Source organism: Urocampus carinirostris, chromosome 4 (genome assembly GCF_059441175.1).
Source record: "Urocampus carinirostris isolate Australia breed hairy pipefish chromosome 4, RoL_Ucar_1.0, whole genome shotgun sequence".
In the NCBI taxonomy this organism is placed as follows: Eukaryota; Metazoa; Chordata; class Actinopteri; order Syngnathiformes; family Syngnathidae; genus Urocampus; species Urocampus carinirostris.
In genome coordinates, this window is record NC_142352.1 from 18,118,345 (window position 1) to 18,141,471 (window position 23,127).

The window sequence follows — 23,127 nt, forward strand, 5'->3', positions numbered from 1 at the left end:
CGCGAAACAGGGATTCGCAATGCATTTTGTAACAATGACAATAAAGGTATATTCTATTCTATTCTATATTCTATTTAATTAGTATTTAATTACCATAGGTTTCTACCCCACACTATACAGCAATTTCACTTTACAATCCCCACGTCAGAACTGATTATTGTCCTATCCCCAGGGCTTGCTATAAGTTTCTCTCTGTCTCTAAGACATGACGCGGTTATGTAGCTTGCATTACGGCTTTTCCGCAAAATCTATTTATACGGCGGCTTGGTTTCAAGTCTGTTCTGGTGGGAGCGCACCGGCAGGTGGTGGTCATCTGCTACGGAATGGCCTCAGTCTGGTACCCCGCGCTCGCCATCTGCGTCTGTCGGACGTTATTTTACAAACAACTGGACTGCTTCTGCAGCCATCATGGCACACTGGTGTTGTACTGAGCCAGAGCCAAGAGCTATTAGCGGAACGTCACAAGCTGATAAAATGCAGAATTAGCCGTTGGTGGTCAAGATGGAACTCTAAAAAGAAAAAAAAAATGGAAGTCTGCCTCCTTGAGTCCACTCAGAGATTTGGAGGTCAAACATTTTAGAATTCAAGTAAAAAAATAAATAAATAGATTTTCAATTTGAACGTGTGCTACTTTGAAAGTGTAATCCTATACAGTTACTAGTTACCTGTTGAAAAATGTCATCAGTAACGTAATCCAAATACATTAATATTGCAGTGATTACTTTTGATTACTTTTGGATTACTCCAATACCAAATATGCTAAAAAATAAGTCAAAATAAGCATAATATAAATACAATGTCCACATTTTGCCTAAGATAAAAAAATAGGAGAAAACCAATGTCAGTTAATTGCCTGCAGCCTTATAAAAAGTGCTTACATTTTACCTAAATTGTAAGTTTAATAAGCAAAAATAAAATCTTCTCGTACACATGGTAAACACGATATGCTCGGTTTAAGTTTGCATACACAAAGTGTTCACTTTCTAAATTCCAACAAACTCTGGGATGTCTCGTGTCTAAGTTCAAGTTTTACTTGTTTAAAGTAGGGACAATATTCAAATTTACTTGGCTAAGCAAAGCATTCTCACAATATAAAAATATAGCGATTGTATAGTGATTTGGAACACCAATTAACTCCAAAAAACTACAAGAAGACAACGGATCATATTTACTAAATGTCCATGAACGCATCACCAGCGCACTGTCCTCAGGAAACTGCAGGCTCACGCCAGTTCAACCAAAGAAGTGTGTCATGGTTCAGTGCCTGCAGTCCCTCACCTTCTCCAAGTGATGTACTTTATGTCGCTGATTCGTTTTTGATTCCCGCACAATACATTCACTTGCGTGGACGACAAGGTTAGGAGAAAGGGGGCGAGATGTCATGCTCATCCCGGCATTTTTATTTTGTGTGTCTATTTGTTAGTGTAGCATGAAAATGCTGAACGCAAGAAGGGGCCTGTTTGAGTACAGTACAAACCCCAACCTCAACCCCAAGAAAGATTTAAAAAGAAGAGTTTATTTGAACGGGTCTAAACAATGTACGTAATTGCACAAGCGTTATATGGGGGCTTGACAGAGGCTGCAATGATAAGAAAAGCCAGAGGTGGCAGGTACGAGGAAAAAAGTTCAAAATTCCATCTAGTTCCTTCAACTCCCACAATCTTTTTTTTTCTACTAATCTTATAAAAATATCAAGATAAAAACTGTTGATACTCACTTCACTAGAATCCTCCTGCTGGTTGATGACGGTGAGCGCGTCCTCTGAAGCTTGCCGCTTAGCTTCCGCCAGCGCTCGTTCCATCTTGGAACGTTCGGCCGAGATCATCTCGTGAGCTTTCCTTTCAGCGTCCGACACGGCTTTCTGCAGCTCCGACATCGCCTGCCGCTTCACCTCATTCACGGCTTCTTCTGAGGAAAGAAATAAGAGGAATCCACCCTATCTTTTAGTCAAGCTCCTTAAGCTGCTTTTTTGTCGTATCTCGGCAAACAGACGCGCTCCATCCTGGATTTAAAAGTTGACTGCCAGAAACGGGAAGGGGAGGGAGTGGGTAGTTCAGACAGTTGGTGATAAATTCCGACACAATCTGGGCTCAGAACGTAGGACAGCAGATGCCTGCAGAGTTTTGTCACGTGCCCATGGTGGGATTCCCTTTCCTGCCTGATTGTCCTTCTGTTGTCTTGACGTTTTAAATAAATCCCATACCAGCCGTCAGTATCAGACCATATATTGACATAGTCCTAATCGCAATTCGGGCTGCAACAATGAATTGTAAAATCAATTCAAATTGACTATTTGAAAGCATTGGGAATAAATTCCATCATTGATTTGTATTCGTCACATGATTGCATGTGCCTCTCAACACGTTAATTCAATGCAATAAGACTTCCGATGAGGGGACATGCTTGTAGTAGCACTTTGGTCCAGCAGGGGGCGGTTCGAGACCGTTTTTATAAAAAAAAATGTGTCTTACATATTTGCAAGTGTATAGTAAAAATACATCGAATAAAAACAACAACTGGTACTTCCCGCACTGTTGAGGATTGTTTCGGGCAGCCAAGATTCAAGCCGACCGCTCCCCTCACCCTCTCCCGCTTTCTCAGTAATTTAGAAAGTCCACTTTAATGAAGGCCGTTGTGGTCCCCATTAACAATGAAAATCGAGATATCTCTGTATATATAAATATACATAATATATTCTGTTGTTTTGTGCATTATTTTTACAACTGTCTAAAACTGCAAATTAATCGATTAATCGAAAAAAAATTGTATTAGTTGCAGCCCTAATCGGAATGACATTGTATGCTGTAGGATATGAATGTCCGGCTAATTGATGCACATCAAGATTTTTTAATCAATTCTATTGTGAGTTATATGCAAAATGTGAGTTTAAAATTAATTAATTAATCAATTAGGTAATTAATTAATTAATATAATTAAAAATAAATTCTATTCTGGACCTACCTTTTTTCTTAGGACGCAGCAAAAAAAGAGGCGGGTTTCTTTTTTTATGTAAAAAATATAAATGTAAAAATATTTATATACAAAATAATGAAAAATATTACATGAGAAAATATCATGCATAATTTATTTGGGTTTGACCAAAAATCATTTATAAAATTCTTCGAGATGCCAGATGGAAAATCCCATTGGTCGTTCTAACTGTTATTTACTGTTTTATCTAGTCTTTCAATCAGAAATATTTATTCTTAACAGTTTTCCCTCATAGAACAATAATACTTGTACAACATTTTCTGATATGCCAGCTATCAGATAATATTATTATATTATTTATTTTAAAGATATCAAAAATGTTGTACAATTTTAACAAAAATCTAAATTTTCAGGAGTAATTTGTTATATATTATACATATAATGTATAGATTTAGATTTAGATGGTATATTTTCTGACAATATGGGGTATTTTATTTTGTTTAACTGATGATTCCATAGATCTGGCCTGTGCAACTGTGATCACAGTTTGATTTTCTCTGATAGGAAACATATTTTCAGCTATTAAATCAATATTTGCGCATGCGCAAGGGGGACACACAGAAAGTCTTTCCATTTTGATCCCTACCACAAAGGTAATTTAGTCTATTCCTCCAGCCGAGCACTCCACAGACTCGTATTGTTTGGCACGTTTGTATGCATATGCTAAAATCATTTGCATGTGTTACGTCCTCCAATTCATTCCTTCACTATCCTCTCCCTATTTCCTTTTCCATTCAACCCCTCAAGCATTATCAGCATTATCTCCAGCTCAATTATCAGGCCTAATGTATGCAAAGATAAGTTTGCAAATTTAATTAAATCTTATCAAGGGGAGTACGTAGCAGATGCTAAGGCAATTAGCACTTAATGAAAAACACAGGGGCAGCAATATTAACGTTGTAATTCAACTGGGATTTTCCAAGTCTTTTAACACAGCACAACCTTTTGTTCATTTTCTCTGTGTACCGAAATCACATCAAGACTCTAAACCTGAACTCCATCAGAGTCCGTGTCTGTTTTTAATTAAAAGGGAAGGGTGGTACAAACAAATGCGGTGACTGAGGTCTGCTACTCACCCTGCTTGCTTTGGAGGTGCTTTAGTGCTGGAGAAAGTGGGATGCTTGTAGTGCCTGTATGAAAAACAACTGCAGTTAAAATGGTTTTTTTTTCCTGCAGGTGAAAATGCAGCAAATTTTGGGGGGCCGACAGCAGCACTGGGACTTACATAAAATTAGCGAGGGGATATACAACGTTATTAGATTGCGAAGAACCTGAACAAGATTTAATGAAAATGAGTGATTATCATAACATTTTTTTTGCCCAATTCCAATCCTTGGCCAGATTTTGTGCATATTTTCACTAACCGCTTGACCAAGTAGCATCGTTTTGGTTGCTAGCTTCAATTAAGCCATTAGTATAGCTGTAGTGGTTAACGCTAAATAATCTTGCAGCTAATGCTAATGTCAGGGACCTTAACTACTAATGCAAGCATTGTGAACATATCCGCTAACTGCTGCTAACTGCTAATGCTTGTGTCCAAGCACTAATCTTAATAGTAAATTGCGCAAATAAAATAAAAAATATTAGCATTGTGGACTCAGCCGCTATTTGCTAATGTTAGTGTATTTGCTTATTACTAAATCACGCAAATTTCAACATAAAAATGTACTGATCGCTAATGCACGAAAACCTACCCAGAAAGTAAACATTACATAGAAGATGTGTTTTTCCAGTTAAACATGAAGGAAAAAGCTGTTAATTACTATTAAAAAAAATTGTGATAACATCTAGATCGTAGTTTTGTTTTTTTTAATGAACAGCTTTGCTTTCGTGGCATGCTCTGTTTTAGCCACACGCATCAATTCCGTTGTTAATACTTAATTATTTATTGTTAATGCTTAAGTCCTGAGCTTACCTACTAATGCTAGCTCTCCCAGAACTAGGAATCTTTTGTTTTTTTAAATCTTGATATATTGTTTCCCATATCGCCGACCCCTGTATATAAGATTATAAACGTCAAATTCAAGCTGTTTTACTAACATGGGAAATTATGCAAGGGACCCACCCCTTAAAACTGATTGTGCAGCAAACGGCACCAGATTTACGTCAAAACTATGCACATATTCTTAGTTATATGTATAATGTTACAGGGAAAGGGACTGAGAGGGGATTTACGATTTTACCGTTTCTAAGTGTTCCGTGCTGCTGTGGCATGCCTGGCAAGTGTAACTGCATTTTCACTGCAGCTTAACTGCAGTGGCCTTTCACAGTGCTTATAGATGGAAAGTGTTTTGCCAATTTTTTGCAGGAGGCTTTCAATTCTACAGCCTCTGGGCAGAGGATTTTAAAATACTTAGCAGATGGTAATTCTACTCTGGAATAAGTAGCGCAATTATCTTTGCATTGATTTCCCATTACTTATTTTTGAGTCTGATTAGATAGAGCGCCTCTAGTGTTGAAAGAAAAATCGGCAGAAAATGTGTAAGCCGCACAATTCAAAACATAGGAAAAAGTAACTACTTATAGTACAGGAATTACGGTAGTTAGGGGTTAACAAAGCTTTAGTGGGAGTAAGCACAATACCCTTTTTTACCGCAAAGTCTGAAAACAGAGCTCTTTAGGTTCTTACCCGCTTTTCTCCAAATTTCCTCTGGCAGGTATCCCGATGGAGGTCTGTGTAGAAAGTCTCTGTGGATCTCTAAAACACATATAGAGCCTTGCTTAACAAAACACATTGAAAAGGATTGTGTCTTTATATCATATGTGTATTGGTATATTTACAAAATATGGCCTTTTTTTTCTCGTTTATCCTTTCTAAGCTTGAATCGTCACTTCATTACCAGATTTTTTGAATAAAGGATGTCTCTCACACTTCATGACTTTCCATCCTTCACTACCTTTATTTAGTTTATTCCAACAAACTTAAATACCAACTAACAACAAAAATGTTTGAAGCGAGGAAAGCAGAAGAAATGGAGTACTTTTTTTGTAATTTTTCATACTTTTCAGTACCTTTCCATACTTGTCAGTACTTCTGTGTATCCTCATACTTCTGTGTACCCTCATACTTCTCAGTACCATTTATAATATTTCATACTTTATAGAGTCTTTCCGTAGTGCAGTGGTTAGCACAAATGCCTGATACGAGATACATCACTGGGTTGAGATCAGGTGGAAGCATTTAGTGGCCTGCAGAGGGATGGGCACCTCCAGTCTGCACCTACCCCAGACACACCACATGAAATGGTGCCCCTACGACCCTGGTTAAGGGATCCAACCAACCAATAACTTAATAAGTTTTATTTTACACACTTTTCAGTCCTTTTTGAAATTGGTTTTACTTGTCAGTACTTTTTCATATTTTTTTAATTTCTTTGTACATGTACTTCTTACTACCTTTCATTTTTGAGTTTTCCTTGCCCTCATGTCGGCTCTAGATCGGGGGATGGTGTAAGTAAAGTGTGTAGTCTGTTGTAGTCTGTAGTCTGTGCAGCCCTTTGAGATTTTTTTGTGATTAAGCTATACAATAAACATGATTTGACTTGACTTGACTGTGGAATAAAAGGAGCAATGACTAAAATGAAAAGAGGATACCAAAAGATGGAGGAGATATTTGAAAAATTGCTGAACTTAGTTATAGAAACAAAAAAAGAGTATGAAGATGATGGAGGGACAATTTTTACCCTAGAGCCATCACCAACTACACGAAACCATTTAAAAAAACCTACTTACTCATAAGAGAAGGTATATGCATATTAAATTTCTCTACTCTTTTTTTGAAGATATGTTGCTGCTTATTTCATTGGACTATTTCTCTATTCTTATTTTGGATATAATGTCGTTGGACTATTTTTCACTGCCCTATTGTTCTGATGCGCTTACAACTTTGGTCAGTCTACAAGCTCTACAATGTAAAAATTCGCCATATACTGGACTGTCTCAGAAAATTAGAATATTGTGATAAAGTTCTTTATTTTCTGTAATGCAATTAAAAAAACAAAAATGTCATACATTCTGGATTCATTACACATCAACTGAACTATTTCAAGCCTTTTATTATTTGAATATTGCTGATTTTGGCTTACAGCTGAAAAAAACTCAAAAATCCTATCTCAAAATATTAGAATACTTCCTCAGACCAAGTAAAAAAACAATTTTATAACAGCAAAACTAAATCAAACATTTGAAAATGTCCATTGATGCACTCAGTACTTGGTTGGGAATCCTTTTGCACTGATTACTGCATCAATCCGGCGTGGCATGGAGGCAATCCGCCTGTGGCATTGCTGAGGTGTTATTGATGCCCAGGATGCTTCGATAGCGGCCTTCAGCTCATTTGCATTTGTAGGTCTGGTGTCTTTCATCTTCTTCTTAACTATACCCAACAAATTCTCAATGGGGTTCAGGTCAGGGGAATTAGCAGGCCAATCAAGGACAGTGATGCCATTGTCAATGCACCAGTTACTGGTGGTTTTGGCACTGTGGGCAGGTGCCAGATCATGCTGGAAAATGAAATCCTCATCTCCATAGAGCTTTTCAGCAGATGGAAGCATGTAGTGCTCTAAAATCTCTTGGTACACAGTTGCATTTACTCTGGACTTGATGAAACACAGTGGACCAACACCAGCAGCTGACATGGCTCCCCAAACCATTGCTGACTGTGGGAACTTCACACTGGATTTCAAGCAACTTGGATTTTGCTCCTCTCCAGCCTTTCTCCAGACTCTGGCGCCTTGACTTCCAAATGAAATGCAAAACTTGCTTTCGTCTGAAAAGAGGACTTTGGACCACTCTGCAACTGTCCAGTGCTTCTTCTCCATAGCCCAAGTCAGACGCTTCTTCCGTTGTCTTGAGTTCAGAAGTGGCTTGACCATGGGAATACGGCTATTGTAGCCCATTTTCCGGACACGTCTGTGAACTGTGGCTTTTGATACCTGGACTCCAGCTTCAGCCCACTGTCTTTGAAGCTCCCCCAAATTCTGGAAGCGGCTCTTCTTCACAATTTTGTTAAGGCTGCGGTCATCTCTCTTGGTTGTGCAGCGTTTCCGGCCACATTTTTCCCTTCCAACAGACTTTTTGTGGATATGCTTTGAAACTGCACTCTGTGAACAGCCTGCTCTTTGAGAAATTTCTTTTTGTGTCTTACCCTCCTGATGGAGGGTATCAATGATGGTCCTCTGGACAGCAGACAGATCAGCAGTCTTCCCCATACTTGTGATTTAGTTTACTGAACCAAGCTGAGTGTTTTTAAGGCTCAGGAAACCCTCGCAAGGTGTTTCGAGTTAATTAGATGATTCAGGTGATTAGTTGAATAGCCTACTTGTATACTTTTTCATGATATTCTAATATTTTGAGATAGGATTTTTGAGTTTTCTTAAGCTGTAAGCCAAATTCAGCAATATTCAAATAATAAAAGGCTTGAAATAGTTCAGTTGATGTGTAATGAATCCAGAATGTATGACATTTTTGTTTTTTTAATTGCATTACAGAAAATAAAGGACTTTATCACAATATTCTAATTTTCTGAGACAGTCCAGTATATATCTGTCTACTGTGTACATAAATAAAAACAAAAGAAGACTAAAACACAGCAACTGGATGGTAAATAGAAAAATATTCATCCAAACCAAAGGAAGTCTCCAATATCAAATGAAAAAACAGCTGATCTAAAGGATTGACAGCCTGACAAATTTGTACAGATAGAACAGATAGAATAGCCTGAAAATATTTTAGCTATATGCGTAGGGCTGGACTGATCGAATGTTGAAAAATTTGAACAGGACATATATAGTCTAGTGAACCTAATTTGACCTTTTGAAAGGTTAACCAACAGATTCCAATATGATTTGATGATTGTGATTGTTGCAACACAACTAAAGCGAAAAATTAAATGTAAAACAAAAACAACCAAAATGTGTTCCCTTGCCGGCTTCCTTAAATTCGCCCTACCTTTCTACAAGTGATCACTTTGTGTGTGTGTTCGTCTACCTGTCTGTCTGCTTGTCTGCCTTTCTGCAGCAGAAGCTCCTTTGGCAAGTGCCTCACTGCTGCTAGCTGTGTTGGAGGAGGAGTTGTGATGAGGAGGAGGAGGAGGAGGAGGAAGGCAGTGCTGTCCGTTGCTCCCACCTTTTTTCATCTCTTCCACGTCGCTGTAGCGCCGAATCCAATGGTTCATCTCCTCCCGATCGGCTTCTTGGCAGCGTCGAAGCACAGTCAGGGAACGCCGGGTCTTCTCGACCATGTCCATGATGCAGTTCAGAAGCTAATGGGGACGAAGATGCATTAATTACATCTTACATAGGATACTCTCATTTTTTAAACATGCAAGATACATGCAGGAACAATATTTGAGGCCAAGTATACCATAATCAAGATTTCATTTTCTAGAAAAATGTTGCCTAAAATCTCCTTATGTCAATGACAGTGTAAGCAATCAACAAGCAGAAAGTACATTTTCCTCTTCCTTGCTCTTCTCATAGCTAAAAACATCCATATGTAATCACAAGTCATCATCACAAAGAAGTTGTTTTGAAGTTTCCGACTTGCAAATAATTTGCACCACATCAAACATAGCTGGGGATTTCAGTTCCTAGGAATACGTTTCCTAACGCTTCATCTTCATCTGTTGATATCAATGACAGGGGAAGCTATTTACAAGCAGCATGTAGCGTTGCCGCAAGCTAGCGATGTTGCAGCTAAACACATTCATATTCAATAATCGTCACAAGCTTAAGTGTCTGATGACTAATGAAGAAAACTTAATGTCTAATTGCTAGCCTAACCAAACTGTAACATTGCAAACATCTTCAGTTCTGGAAATAAGCTGAAAAGAACAAACAAAAATAGCTCGCAAATATTTGTATTCCTTGAACAGAATCTTGGCATCTTTTTCACGATTTGTCAACGTCCTGCAAAAGACGATTATTAAAATTTCACTTTTCAACCTAAAACATGTCTTTGGACAAAATCTTGGCATCTGATTTTTGTTTTGCAAAAGAAAAGATTTTAACTTTTACTTTTTAGACCAATAGAGACGTACTTTGGAAGGAACATGCATCTTTTTGACGTCTCAATCATCTTCCAAAAGACGTTATTGATCTTTTACGTTTTCAGCCAGTTAAGTGAGTCTTTCGAATTGAACCTTGGTGTCTTTTGGACATCTTATTAATGTTTTACCAAAATCATACTTTTACTATTTGCTAAATAATAACATCTTTTTGGGGAGGTGTTAACTCATTTTTGATGACTTTTCAACGTTTGCAAACATATTTTTTCAAATTTTACTTTTTCAACCACCAAAAAGTCTGTCATTTTAAAAAAAAAAATATATAATTTTTTTGCATTTTTGGAACATCCTACAAAAGACGCTTATTTCTCTTCACTTTTCAACTTAAATAACTATGCATCTTGAATCTTGGCGTCCTTTTCAACATATTTTCAACTAGTTTTGTCGTAGACTAGAGAAAGCATATTTTTGTTGGACAGGATGCATTAAAAGTTGTGATTGTTTAAAATGTATTGTATTCGTTGATATTGTTCATAGAAATCCTTGCTTTTCACATTAAAATGCAAAAATTGTTTTTAGGATTTTCTACTCAAGTAAAGTCTCAGATTCGTGACTGTTTCTGATCCTGCTATATTACTGTGTATATGTAAATCTTTTTAAGTCCCAGCGGACTTTCACAGTCTGCTGTTCTCAACCGACAATTTGTGTTTGTTTCCGTTTTTGGCCATGTGGTAGTTTGTGAATTTGAACGTGTAAGAGCATCACAACTATAATGTAACAGCTGGGCTACAGATGAAAAGGTTGAACCGATTTCTTCCACCCTTCTGCTCGATTTGCTGCCAGCGCGACAGATTTTCTTTGAGCTCTCTTTTTTGCTCCACGATGGGAACGTCCCTCTTCAGCAGTCGTCACCCTCATCCAAATGAGCTCATCACGTACTACACTCTCCTCTTTCGCATTTTGTCTGTTTTAGTCCTCGCACCAATCCCTGCCGCTGTTCGTCGCTCTCCTACCGCCCGTCTCAGTGGGCTATATTTGTTTCAGTGAAGTGATTCTAATTTGGCTGTGGTCCAGGCCTGGCCGGTTCTCTCCATGACTGCAGCTCTCGTCTCAGCTGTTCGGCCCAGCTGGAGCTGCTCTGTTGGGTCCCGAACGCCATCTGGGGCCCTGTTTGGTTGCATGAGTGCGAAAGGAGTGTTTGTGTGTCTGCTTGATGTGCCTAAGTTTGCCTTCCTGAAGCGACGTGTCGGCACGTGGACCTACATTATCGAGGTGCTTCCATTCTTCGGCCCACTCCCGATCGGTGAGACGGTGGTCGATAACTTCCTCTTGACGGGCTCCGTGCAATGCTGTGACATAGAGAGGTGATGTGAAAACCATGTTTAGTATGTCCTACAGTTTAAATCACACCAAATATACAGTACAGTAGGCTCCCACAATACGGCTCTCTTTACAGTATATTCCCCACTATACGACAACAAATTATTTCACATGCCCAAAATCTTAAAAAATTCAAACTTTGTGGTGTTCATCTGTATGTAGTCTCTCTAAGATGCATGTATGCTATTGGTTGATGTTATATAAAATTCTTGTCTGCTATTGGTTTGCGTTAGAGCATTTTCGAAAATGCAGATCTGCTATTGGCTGAACTACCTCCCACAATCCCCTTCTCTTTAATCAGTTCAGCACAGTCTGTGCTTTGTAAGAACTTATCAAATCAGGTTGCTAGGCAGTGATGAGGGAGAATTAAAAACATGATAACCATAGAAAGGAAGCTTGAATTGCCATGAAATATGAAAATGCCGCACAAATTGCTACCCTCGCTAAGTTTAGCTTGAGTTTTAGCTTACAAGACACATATATTCAGGAAGTATAGCTGAATGCTCGTGTTTACTGGTTAAAATCCTGCAATTTTAGAGTTGTATTTGATGTTTAAGAGACGTGTAATCATTATTTTGCCGTCTTGTGAATTATTTAATTTGCTCAACCAACTTCTAAGAGCTAGTTGTTTAGCTAAATGTACTGTATTGAGAACCTGCTGTAGCCAAAAATACCTTATTTTCTTTATTTCTTGTGTATCTTGATACGCATTCTTTTCACTGTCCTGAAAAGGGCTTTGGTTGTAAGTTTAGAGTTTTGTTTGATATTTAATAGCTTTATGTTTATTTGGTCATCTTATGAACAATTTGATTACCTCAAAAAACTTTCAAGAGCTGTTCGTATAGCTATGTGTGTTGTGTTAGCTAACCTGATGACGCAAATGTTGCAATAACAGACATTATTTCGTTGATTGTAGAGGTTAACAAAATCTGCAATGACTGCAAATATGTCACCATCTGAAAGCTCATTCCATCTGTATTCGTTCGCTATCTGTCGAGAGTAAAACTCAGCTATGTGTGATGGGGACAGAATAAATAGGAAGGCATATATAGTGCCCACAGTTGCAGCACATAAGTATGTAAGGCTGCATGCTTTATATAGCTACAAGGATTAGCACAATGGACTGACAACTGGGCATTGTTTTTGACATACAAATGTGTCCCGCTGCGGCCAGGGTGATAGAACGATAACAATAATTCTCATCAAGCATTTTTTGCCAACATGAATAATAAAAACGTTCGATAAAAGTCTCTAATTCAAACTGTAATTACACCACCTGAATACCGGAGAAAATAAGGGCTTTAATGCAATAGAAAAGCAAGTTCCTAACCAATATTCAGGAGAAAAAGAAGGTGACGAGGACAAGCCAATCATTTCTCAGGAATAGTGGTTGAGCGGCTCACAGAGTGAAAGCGAAAATACTACAACACGATCAAAATGAGCGATAAAGAGAAGATGGATAGACCCACTCAAAGCAGGCTTGAAGAGTCGTAGACAGGAGAGGCCCCTTATCTTCAGTTTTTCAGAAGTATTTTGGCTACTTAGAGTCTGATAAAAAAACAGACCGTAGACGCGCACTGCCAACTTTGCAGAGAACATGTTCCAACCAAAACGGGCAACACACCATACTTATTCCACAATTTAAATCAGTATCACCTGCTAGAATATTCAAAAGGAAAAAACAATTCAGTCCCAAATAATTGCTAGCAAACATTCTACAAGCACTAGTAAGTGTTGAGGCCAAGCAGCAACAAACGGCTAGCTAAGCAGTTACCCCTCTGAGAGGGTATTCAGTACAGCTGGGAACATTGCGATCTGTCACAGAGCAGCGATTTTTCTGGCCCATAACTTTTAAAGCAATGGCTGTTTTGATTATTCAAGCCTGTTTCAAACTGAACATATTATTTTGTCTATCTACTGTATATTGTTAACCTTACTCGTCAAGACTTCATGCACAAAAGATGGTCATGAGAGTAAATTAAAATTAGTTTGTGTACTTATGGTTTTTTGGGATTGCCGTTCTACCTCTGATTGTGAGCAATTTTCTGTGTTTTGGTGACCTAAGTTTGTTAACTTTTAATTATGTTTAATGTTATTCTTATTTGGGAAATTCTGTGTAGTTGTTTGTCACCATCCGTCCTTGTGCTGACATTAATGATTGGTTAAATCAGCATCTGGTTTTGTCACCTCAAACTCACTTTTTATCATCGTACCAGGGACATTCAAAAAAAGATTCAATAAACACTGTCAGAGTTCCGTAAACCTCAAGAAACTACATGTTACACCTTACCTCTGTTACTCCTGTACCGAAGTATTGCTCAACCCATTGTTTTGTACTGCTCTACATGCTTTTTCACTATGCTCTCTGTCACAAACCGGACCAAACTCACGTATCACTTACACTGCACTTAAAATCATCGATCTACCCACACACAACCTCTCAGACTTAAATAACAGGTCCATCGTCTGACTGGCAAACACAATAATCCAGGATATCACTCACTCACTACACCAACACTTAATCCCAATACCATCAGGGCGCAGATACAGAACAGTAAGATTCAGGAAGGCCCGCCTCCAGAAAAGTATTTTCCCCACAGCCATTACCCTCCTAAACAAGATGTCTCGCTGAGCCATTCAATCAGTCTACTCATATTATCCCATACTGTCATATATGTTTGTCTTTCTTCTGTTTTTGTAATGTGATGTCTGTTATTTCTCCCCGGTACAGTCGGTGGAAGTGAATTTCTCTAAGGAGACAAATAGATATCTAAATCTAACTTTCACTCAAGGGCAAGATTTAGAGTTAAAATGTGAAAGAAAAAAATATGTGAGAGTTATTGTGATAAGTATTGATATCGATTGATAAGGAAAGTTTTATCTTGTGACAATTTTTGTTATGTTACCCAGGCCTATTCGACTTTAGTTTAGTAGTCAGTGAACGGTGTCTTACCCGTCTGTCGGTGTCTGTCTCGGCCATCCCTGTGCTCACTGTGTCTGTAGGGGTCCCTGTACTGGTGTGCCAGGGCCATATCCTCCAAGCGGTAGTGCTGAGGGCCCATTTGAGGGTTAGGTGGGTGGGGCAGCCCGTTTGGAGGGTGTGTCGGGAGGCCGTTGGGAGGCGGGTGAGCCGGGAGGCCTGTACTGGGACTGAAGCGCTGGCTGGGGCTGATGGTGCATGGACGTTTGGCAAGGTGCTCGGGGTGCAAACCGTCTCGTTCTGAAGAGTCTTTGGTCCTGGTAAAGTAAATGGAGCAACTTAATTGTTGTTGTCACGGTTTTTCTTTCTTTTGGTGTGAAAACTCTTAGGCAGACAACTATACCCTTGGTATGTTTAAATGCTGGCAATAATGTGATTGGAAACAGATAATTTCCAATATTCCGTCAATATATAACCTTGTAAAAGTGCACAGAAATTTGATTCAGGTCTTCGTTCCATTGCAAGTATTCTGATTTCAATGTTTGAAATATGATTTTTTGTTTACCCATGTGATAAGTTTGAAGTTTAGTACAGTGGGTCTCCACTGGTCTGACTTCAGGACCCACCATTCCACTGTAACGACAACCTGCGACCCAAATAATGAAGACATTTTCCACTTCTCAAATGTATCAAATAAATGGATTGTGCAGTTTAAAGCAGTTTTAGTAAAATATATTTACCTTTCTTATTTCTTCAAAAATCAAAATGACCAGCAAAACTTTAACAACTTAAAGTGCTGTACATACTCGCATAAAAGCGAACCCATAAAACTGCTTTAAAAATAGCCACAATGTATTACAACATATTAATAAAACGTGTAGCCAAACATAGCTAATGATTTATTTATGTTAATAAAGACTAATGTACTGGTAAAAAGCTAATAATATAACATTTTTAAACCATTTACAATTCCTTCCAGCAGCACCTTAATGGCAGACACTCATACACCAATTTGGCATTTCGCAATTGTTTCCTGATTCGACTTAATTGTTGTTGTCATGGTTTTTCACTTTTCCTTTCCCGTATAAATAACTTTCTTGGGACTCATTATTATGGGAAGATAAATGAAATCGGCTAAAACGACAATGAAATAAAATGTGGTCCCTCTCAAACACTATTGGGAGAGTGTCAATTGACTGAATACGAAAAAAAAAAAACAAGAAGGGAATTATCGCCATCTACAGTTAAGGAGTGTAATTGACCGTGCCCCTTTTTTGCTAATGTAAAGGCTCTTAAAGGATCCCACCAGTTAAGAAACATTGGTTTAGAAGACACTCAAAATAAAGCATAGATGACATCAATTAATTTCAAGCTTGAAGGATTACAGAAGAAGCAAAAAGCAAAATCTTTCAAGATGCAAACATTTTAACTTGTTTAAAAGGTCCTCCCCTGAGCACTCTTTTTCTTAATCTTCTAGTTAACAAAAAGCAGTTCAGTTCTAAAGGGTGTGGAAATCGAAGGACGGCAACATGATTGGCTGACAGTGACAATGATGTAAACAGCGCATATTAGTCAAAATATCAAACAATAGTTCACAATAATTGTCAAAATAATGAAAAACCGTCACATCTTAAGCAATATTCTTTGCAGGTATCCATTAGTAATAGCACAACAAACTTGACCTCTTTATTGTAAGCCAGGAGAATAAAAACAAATCCGAACAAAAATTCATTTCTTTACTTATCATCATGTATGCAATGCTTAGAATAATCTGAATGCTTGTATGTATCAGCAGAGTCCCTCATCTTGGATATTTTTATGCCGCCAGAAACTTTGAAACTTGTAGTAAAGAGACAAATGGTAAACCAAACTCTGGCTTACTTGCTAAAAAGCCTTGTGTATACAAATGGATTGTTTCAGTGAAATTTCGTTTTTGTTTTTCTGCCCTCACCTCAAAAATCCCACAATGCTTCACGTGTATGCATCTATATATAGTGTAAATATATGCTTTTGAAGAGCCATGTACAAACACATCCTGTTAACAAACTGGGTGTAGAAATGGAGCTCCAAATGCCAGATATATCCATCTATGTAAAGTGGATACCACAGTTGTCCATCCATCAATCCATTATCTGCACCGCTTATCCTCAGTAGGTATACAGTGGATATCACAGTTGAACCCATCCATGTATAGTGTAAATCTATGAAAATGGACAGTACTTTGTTGATTTTGGTGAGTGGCATGAATGAAATCATACTTTATATAGTGTTAAAAGTAAAGTGCCTAAATGTTGCCTATTTGCATAGTAACGTCGCTCCCGTGTCGCCTTTGTTATCAGAATACGCACAAAAGCCACGTAAATTAATTTGTTTGTCTCTAGGCAAGTAAATGATTAGTTTACGAAATGAAACATTTCCAATCTGATCTTTTCCCTGCACAAAACACAGTCGCTATTGAGGAAAAAGTTGCTCACACATGTCATCAGGACACCTATTAAAGTACAATGCAAAATGATGTTGATGATTATATTGTTCAAGTAATTGCAGAGTGAATTGGGAGCATTGATTATTCGCTGTATGTCATAGAAAAACACTTCAGGGTAAATGAAATACACAAAGAAAGCTGAAGTGATTGTGCATGCATGAAAGCCGGCGGTGTTTTCTTAGCTGCCGCCTCAAGTGCGCAACGAGGAGGCGAATTAGCACCGACAACAAAAGCGGAATTCTTCATTAGCTTGCCAACAGACTGACAACTCCGTTCCATATTGTGTTTTCTGTCACATTGTCAGAAATATCCAAACAACAACATCACACATAACTAAAAACGGCTCCTGTTGTGTTCGTTTTTAATTCTTAGCTACGTACTTTATTTCAAACTTTACCAAGTAAAATCTAGAAACCCTTTGACTCACGTTGTGATAATGAAAGACAAACATCTCAGAACCGGGGAAGATTATAGCTCACAAAACCGAGTACTAAAGCTCTAGAAAATTAAGGGCATTATGAACTAAATTTAGAAAAGGTGACTGTTGATTAAGACCACAGCTTCAAAGATCTTCTTAATGTAGCCTCCTTGTTAGTTGAAAACAAAAAACGTTTGTCAATATTTTTTGATTTTTTTGAAAGAAAGCTATTTACCTGAACATCATTTCAACATTACTTTATTACCGAGCATAATGAAGTATACTAAACATTGATATATAGGGAAAAAAACACTAGCGTCACGTTTATTTTCACAAACAAAGGTGATGATGCTAACTTTTAGTGTCGAACAACAGGCTATCTGTAGAATACAAGTTTTTGACTTTGAGAGGGATGGGCGCCACCAGGCTGTCCTTGCCAAAGACACACCACAGGAAATGTTGCCCCTACGCTCCTAGTGGTGAAGGGATCCAACAAATTCGCCGACACACAATGGCGGCTTGGTTTCTGCAGCAGCTCTCAGGGATGAACCTTGCTAACCAATCAGTGGTCGGCAGTGACTTGACGTCAAGTTTTAGTCCTGGACAGTCTTTTTGTAAAGGGAAACCAAAAACGCTAGGCAAACTGGAACCATGTAGTGGAAAAGCACAATAAGTGTATATCGTCATTATATTAAAACTGGGGATGTTTGATACTTCATCATTTCAGAAAAATACTGATACCCAAATTTTAAGTAGTCATCATTACTGATATCGGCACAAATAATATGACAGAATTGGTACATGCCTATCTCGAAATAAAACAAATGTACAGAAGCGGGTACATGTGAATTGCATTAAGCCCACAAGTACGTTTGAATATATCCGCAAATATGTTTCAACATTATTGCCAGTAAAAAAGCTTACATGGATATAAAAAGAAATGACGCTTCAAAGAACAATGACGTCCTACAACTTTTAATCGAGAACATCATCCATAAATGTCCAAATTCAAATTACTACAAGTCATGTTTTCAATCAGACATCTTCTACACCGAAGCTCCTTCAAACGCGAACATACGGTAACAATACGGTAAATTCATCTCCTGGACGCCGCCATGTGCAACAGCCTGTGTTCCCGTCGAGAGCCGCTTGTTGTTCGGCACCGTTTTAGCACATCTGTACGCCACATGTTCCAAACTAAGACAAGTTCGAGCGAACATCTCAGGCTTTTCATCCGAGTATCCCTCGGACGGCTTTGAGATTGCAACTATTTCGGCTTAGGATGTAAGATTATGGATGACCAACCCTGTCATTTGTAGAAATAAATGTGTAATTACCAACAAATATATGCAACATAATTATTACAGATAAATCCCTTAGTACCTATATAGATGACATTAAATGCAATTTATTGATTTAGGAATTGGTATTTCTGGTGTATATTTATTTCTCTATTTTGTCATCTTTTGTCACGTATATTCTCGTGTATTTCTTCATGTATTTCGTCGTCCATTTTGCCAAATGTTTTGTCGTCAACTGTATTTTGCCTTCCATTTTGCTGTCTATTTTGTCATATATGGCAGTTATTTTTGGTTGTGTTTCGTCGTGTTTTGCGTTGTGTATTTTATGGTGCATTTTGTCAATTATTTTTGCATGTATTTTGTCATTCATTTTGTCGCCTGTTTCGTTGTGTATTGTGCCGTATATGTAATTTATTTTGGTGTTTGTTCTGTTGTATATTCTGTCGTGTATTTCATAGTGTATTTTGTCACAACAAATGTTATCCAAATGTGGAGGCAGCGCAGTTGCCTGAATTTTTTACCTATTGGTTGATCAGTGACAAACAAATCGGCTACTAATGTCTTGCTTGCTGATAGTTGAGGGGAAAAAGGCATTGCAGTTGTTTGGCGCATTCGTCAATCAACCAATTGGTGAAAAGCTCAGCCACTTTGTCTCTCCCCTTCATTTGAATAACAGTTTTTGTGACAAATCACACGATAGAATACACATCAAGTTAAATGACAAAATAAATGAAAAAAAACATAAATATATGAATAGTATTTAGGCCATTCATTAAGGTATTACATAATTTCATAGTTAATTTATTTATTTATATGGCATACAGTTCTAGGGCTTGGTCCTTCTTAAAAGCCAAGTTCAAGCAAACGTTTCATCCGAGTGTCCCTCGGCCCGTTTTAAGATTGCAACAATTTTGGCTTAGGCTGCAATACGGGGCTAAATACAGAGTACAGATGTTTAGAGACATTGCGGACGACTTGTTTAAGTGTGTGTGTGTTTGCCAGCCATCTGCTCAGTTTGAAGGCGAGTGTTGATATTAATCTTTTTAGCTAGATGGCACTAGCCCTACATTCAAATGGAAAGCAGTCAAAGGCCAACAAATGCTTAACGGCCGCGTGGAATAGATGTGCGATATTAGCGCGCTGGACAAATCGTACCAACAGCTGGCGCGGCGAGCCCTCCCTCCCCTTACCACAACACTCGCCTCCCAACTCTATTCCACTGAGCCAGGCCCGCTGGGCAGAAGGCGAGAGGTCGGGAGGCGGAGGTGTGTGGATTACAGTCCCGTCCAAAGCACCTCCCTTCACCCTACGGAGGATGTGTTCAGTGTTACGGTCAGCACATCCCCATCTGGACACATCCCTGACATATGGACAGCTGCTGGGAGCTTGCAGGTCATGCAGTTAAAAAGGCAGTAAGAGGGAATTCGGGAGATATGAAATTAATGGAAAAAGAATGAGAGGAAAAATATGGAAATATCTACCAATCTCAAAGAAGTACACAAAGCAAAATGGCGCCCACGTTTTATATATATATATATATATATATATATATATATATATATATATATATATATATATATATATATATATATATATATATATATATATATATATATATATATATATATATATATATATATATATATATATATATATATATATATATATATAAATATAATGTATTTTTTTAAATTGGTTTAATCCAGGGTTTCTATCCCTCGCTATACGACACATTTTGCAATACCCTCAGCCACACGTCGTATTCCAGGAGCCTATTGTAAGTTCAGAATTTAGTGTGCTCCATAAAGACTGGATGAATACTGTGTTTTGTTTTAGCACTTTTGTCCCTCTATATGGCATTTTCCCTACAATACAACATCAACAAATGTATCTGCGTGGCCGAAGACTTTAGAAATTCTAACTTTGTGGTTTTTGTGCTTCTAAAATGCCTCTGCGCTATTACTCAATGTCATGTAAGATGCTGGTCTGCTATTAATTAGCTTAATGGCATCCTAAAAAAGGTTTTTGAGCTGAACTACTTCCCAAAATGTCTTTATCTTTATTCGGTTTAGAATGAAGAGAAAGACTTAGCGAGTTGTCCCTCTGTCCAGCAGTTTCTTCATTGTACATAACAGCTAATGATTTCCCATGCCAAAAATGTGAAAATTCATAGTTTGTGGTGTTCACTATGTTACCTCTAGCTTATTGGTCAACATCATAGAAGATGCTGTTCTGCTATTGGTTTGTGCCATCATGAAAATGCAGATATGCTGTTGGCTGAATTATGCCCTACAATGCTTTTCTTTCTCTTCATTCAGCTCAGAATCCCTTGTGCTTTGTAAAGACTTTGCGAGTCGGTGATACAACACTTTATTTTCTGTACTATGTTAAATAACTATAGGTCCCAAAGCTTGCAGTTATACTAAAAGGAGGATGAAAAGATGACAACCATGGAAACTAAGTTTGTAATTATAAAGAAATACAATGAAGGCACACGTCTCGTTACCCTCCTGAAGCAATATGACCGTATCCAATCGACGATCGGGACAATTACTATTTCTAAAATGTTGTTTTCACATTTAAAAACAAACTTATCACCATTTCATATAATATCTCATGTCACAATGTCTAGCATGCATGCCATGATTTGTAGGGAAACAAGGGGAGCCGCTTCTCTGAGTTGGCTGAATTCCATCACACAATAAAGCATAACACGCACTGTAAACAGTCCCCCGTTACCTGTCAGGCGTCCTCCTCTTGCCGTGCTCGTTCATCTCCAACATAATCTCGGAAGAATCGAGCGGCGAGCTGGCGTTGGCGTCCAGGAGTAGCTGCTCGTGTTGCGCCAGGTATTGCGCTGGCGTCTGCTTGGCCAGCCTGGCACAGTGCAGCAGCTCCCTCTGCAGCAGGGGCAGGTTTGCCTGCAGAGACCACAACAAATGAAATCATTCTTTCAAGTGTGAAGGAAAAAAATGGAGACTAAAAGCCAGATAAGGCTGTGAAAAAAGAGGAAATGATAGATGAGGAGACGCGATGAGATAAGACAGATCTCTTGACACATTCCTCTGCCATGTGTCTCTCCCTGAGGTGTGGATTGTGTATGTGAAGAAGTGTTGTCAAATCACTCCCCAAGAGCTTTCTGCTTGATAGAACACAGACTGTTGTAACATCCTAGATGTGGAGGATGACTGCACACAGGGATGTGTGGCAACAAACACACACCGCTTTTTGTGTCGACACAAATATTAAAATACGACGGGGGTCACCTCGCAGGTTGGAACTACTCCTCTCTTCTAAAAGAGTCCTGACTCCATTTTATCAAGTGAACGATGCGATTCCATAACTGTTGCAGTTTGTCAGTGTGATAATTGCTGATAAGGTATCCAAACATCTCAATATATCTAGGTCACACAAAGTCCAAAACATCTACTTTTGGTTAAAACCTGACTTAGGGACATCAGAAATGCTGTTCAGTTCTCAAGACGAATATGATTATTCTAAAAATTATTTTTAACTTTTTGTTACTTTTTTTCCCCCCACCGTACAACATCAACAACAAATTCTTAACTTAGAAAATTCAAACTTTGCTGCGTTTTTGTGAATAACTCTGCGAGTTACATCTTTAAGATGCTTGACTAGTCGTCAAATAAATGCTCATGAAGATGCCAATATGGAATTGGCAAAACCCTAACACTGCACAAAACACTATTCATTCAGTTCACATTTCAGTTCTCATTAGACCACCCCAAAATTTGATTGGCGATGGGTCTCACGATTTTTATTTATGCTAAAGAGAGAAGCAAAAACATAACCATGGAAAACGAGCAAAAAATACCCTCGCTAAGGAATATTGCCGTAACCACTTAGCAATCGAAAAATTCTCAAGGATAAGAAGGTGCAAAAAGTCAAAGTCTGAGGGCATGAAAACCCTAAATGGGAATCAAAAACATGAAAAAGGGCTTGTGATTGTCAATCAATACAATGAAGTCACACAAATTGCTATACTCGCTAAATTGAATGGCTGGAGCCAATTGACGATCAGGACAATTATTGAAAATAAGGTGGCAAAAAAGTCCGCTGTCTCCTACCCCCCTCTGCATCCACCCACTAACTGCACTCTACCAGCTCAAGTAGTCACTTCACACCAAATGTAAATCAATTTTCATTTTTCCTTTATGTGTATATTTATGTATAGTATAATCATTAGCTCGTTGGCCTAGGGGAAAGGGTGCCCGCCCCAAGACTGGGAGGTTGCTGGTTCTACCCTCGGCCGGGTCATACCTAAAACTTACAACATTGGTAACCATTGCCTCCCTGCTTGGCGCCGGGTATTATGGGTTGGAATTGGGAGATTTGGTTACCTAATGACTCGCAACGAGATGTTGCAACACATCAGTTGGGTTGAGCGAGGGGGCTGGGAATCCCCTCTTCTGTATCAATCTTCCAGAAAGAGTCAAACATTTGAAAGTGTACTTGACTCTAGCCACCTCCCACTAGGGATCTGGTATTTGTAATAATATGTAAATGTTATACACATAGTTTACACATAAGTGGTACTTACTGTATACATTTTGTGCCTATATAACGTTTTTCCCTGCAGTACCGGAGTTTCAAAACCCAATTCAT

The 23,127-nt window shown here is 38.4% G+C and overlaps 1 protein-coding gene across 2 annotated transcripts in view; it reads right to left on the minus strand.

The window, feature by feature from the left end:
• The window catches only part of cbfa2t3 (CBFA2/RUNX1 partner transcriptional co-repressor 3), an 81,925-nt gene that overhangs the window by 10,798 nt on the left and 48,000 nt on the right, over positions 1–23,127 (minus strand). The window contains exons 5-12 of one of the 2 annotated variants that reach the window (XM_088333828.1): positions 21,241–21,422; positions 14,331–14,614; positions 11,261–11,346; positions 9,118–9,253; positions 8,980–9,045; positions 5,621–5,689; positions 4,068–4,121; positions 1,718–1,908 (exon numbers count right to left, since the gene is read on the minus strand). In XM_088333828.1, the coding sequence (XP_088189954.1) occupies positions 1,718–1,908; positions 4,068–4,121; positions 5,621–5,689; positions 8,980–9,045; positions 9,118–9,253; positions 11,261–11,346; positions 14,331–14,614; positions 21,241–21,422 (1,068 nt within the window). Of the gene's footprint in view, positions 1–1,717; positions 1,909–4,067; positions 4,122–5,620; positions 5,690–8,979; positions 9,254–11,260; positions 11,347–14,330; positions 14,615–21,240; positions 21,423–23,127 lie in introns of both variants that reach the window. The other variant, XM_088333827.1, reaches the window with a different exon arrangement.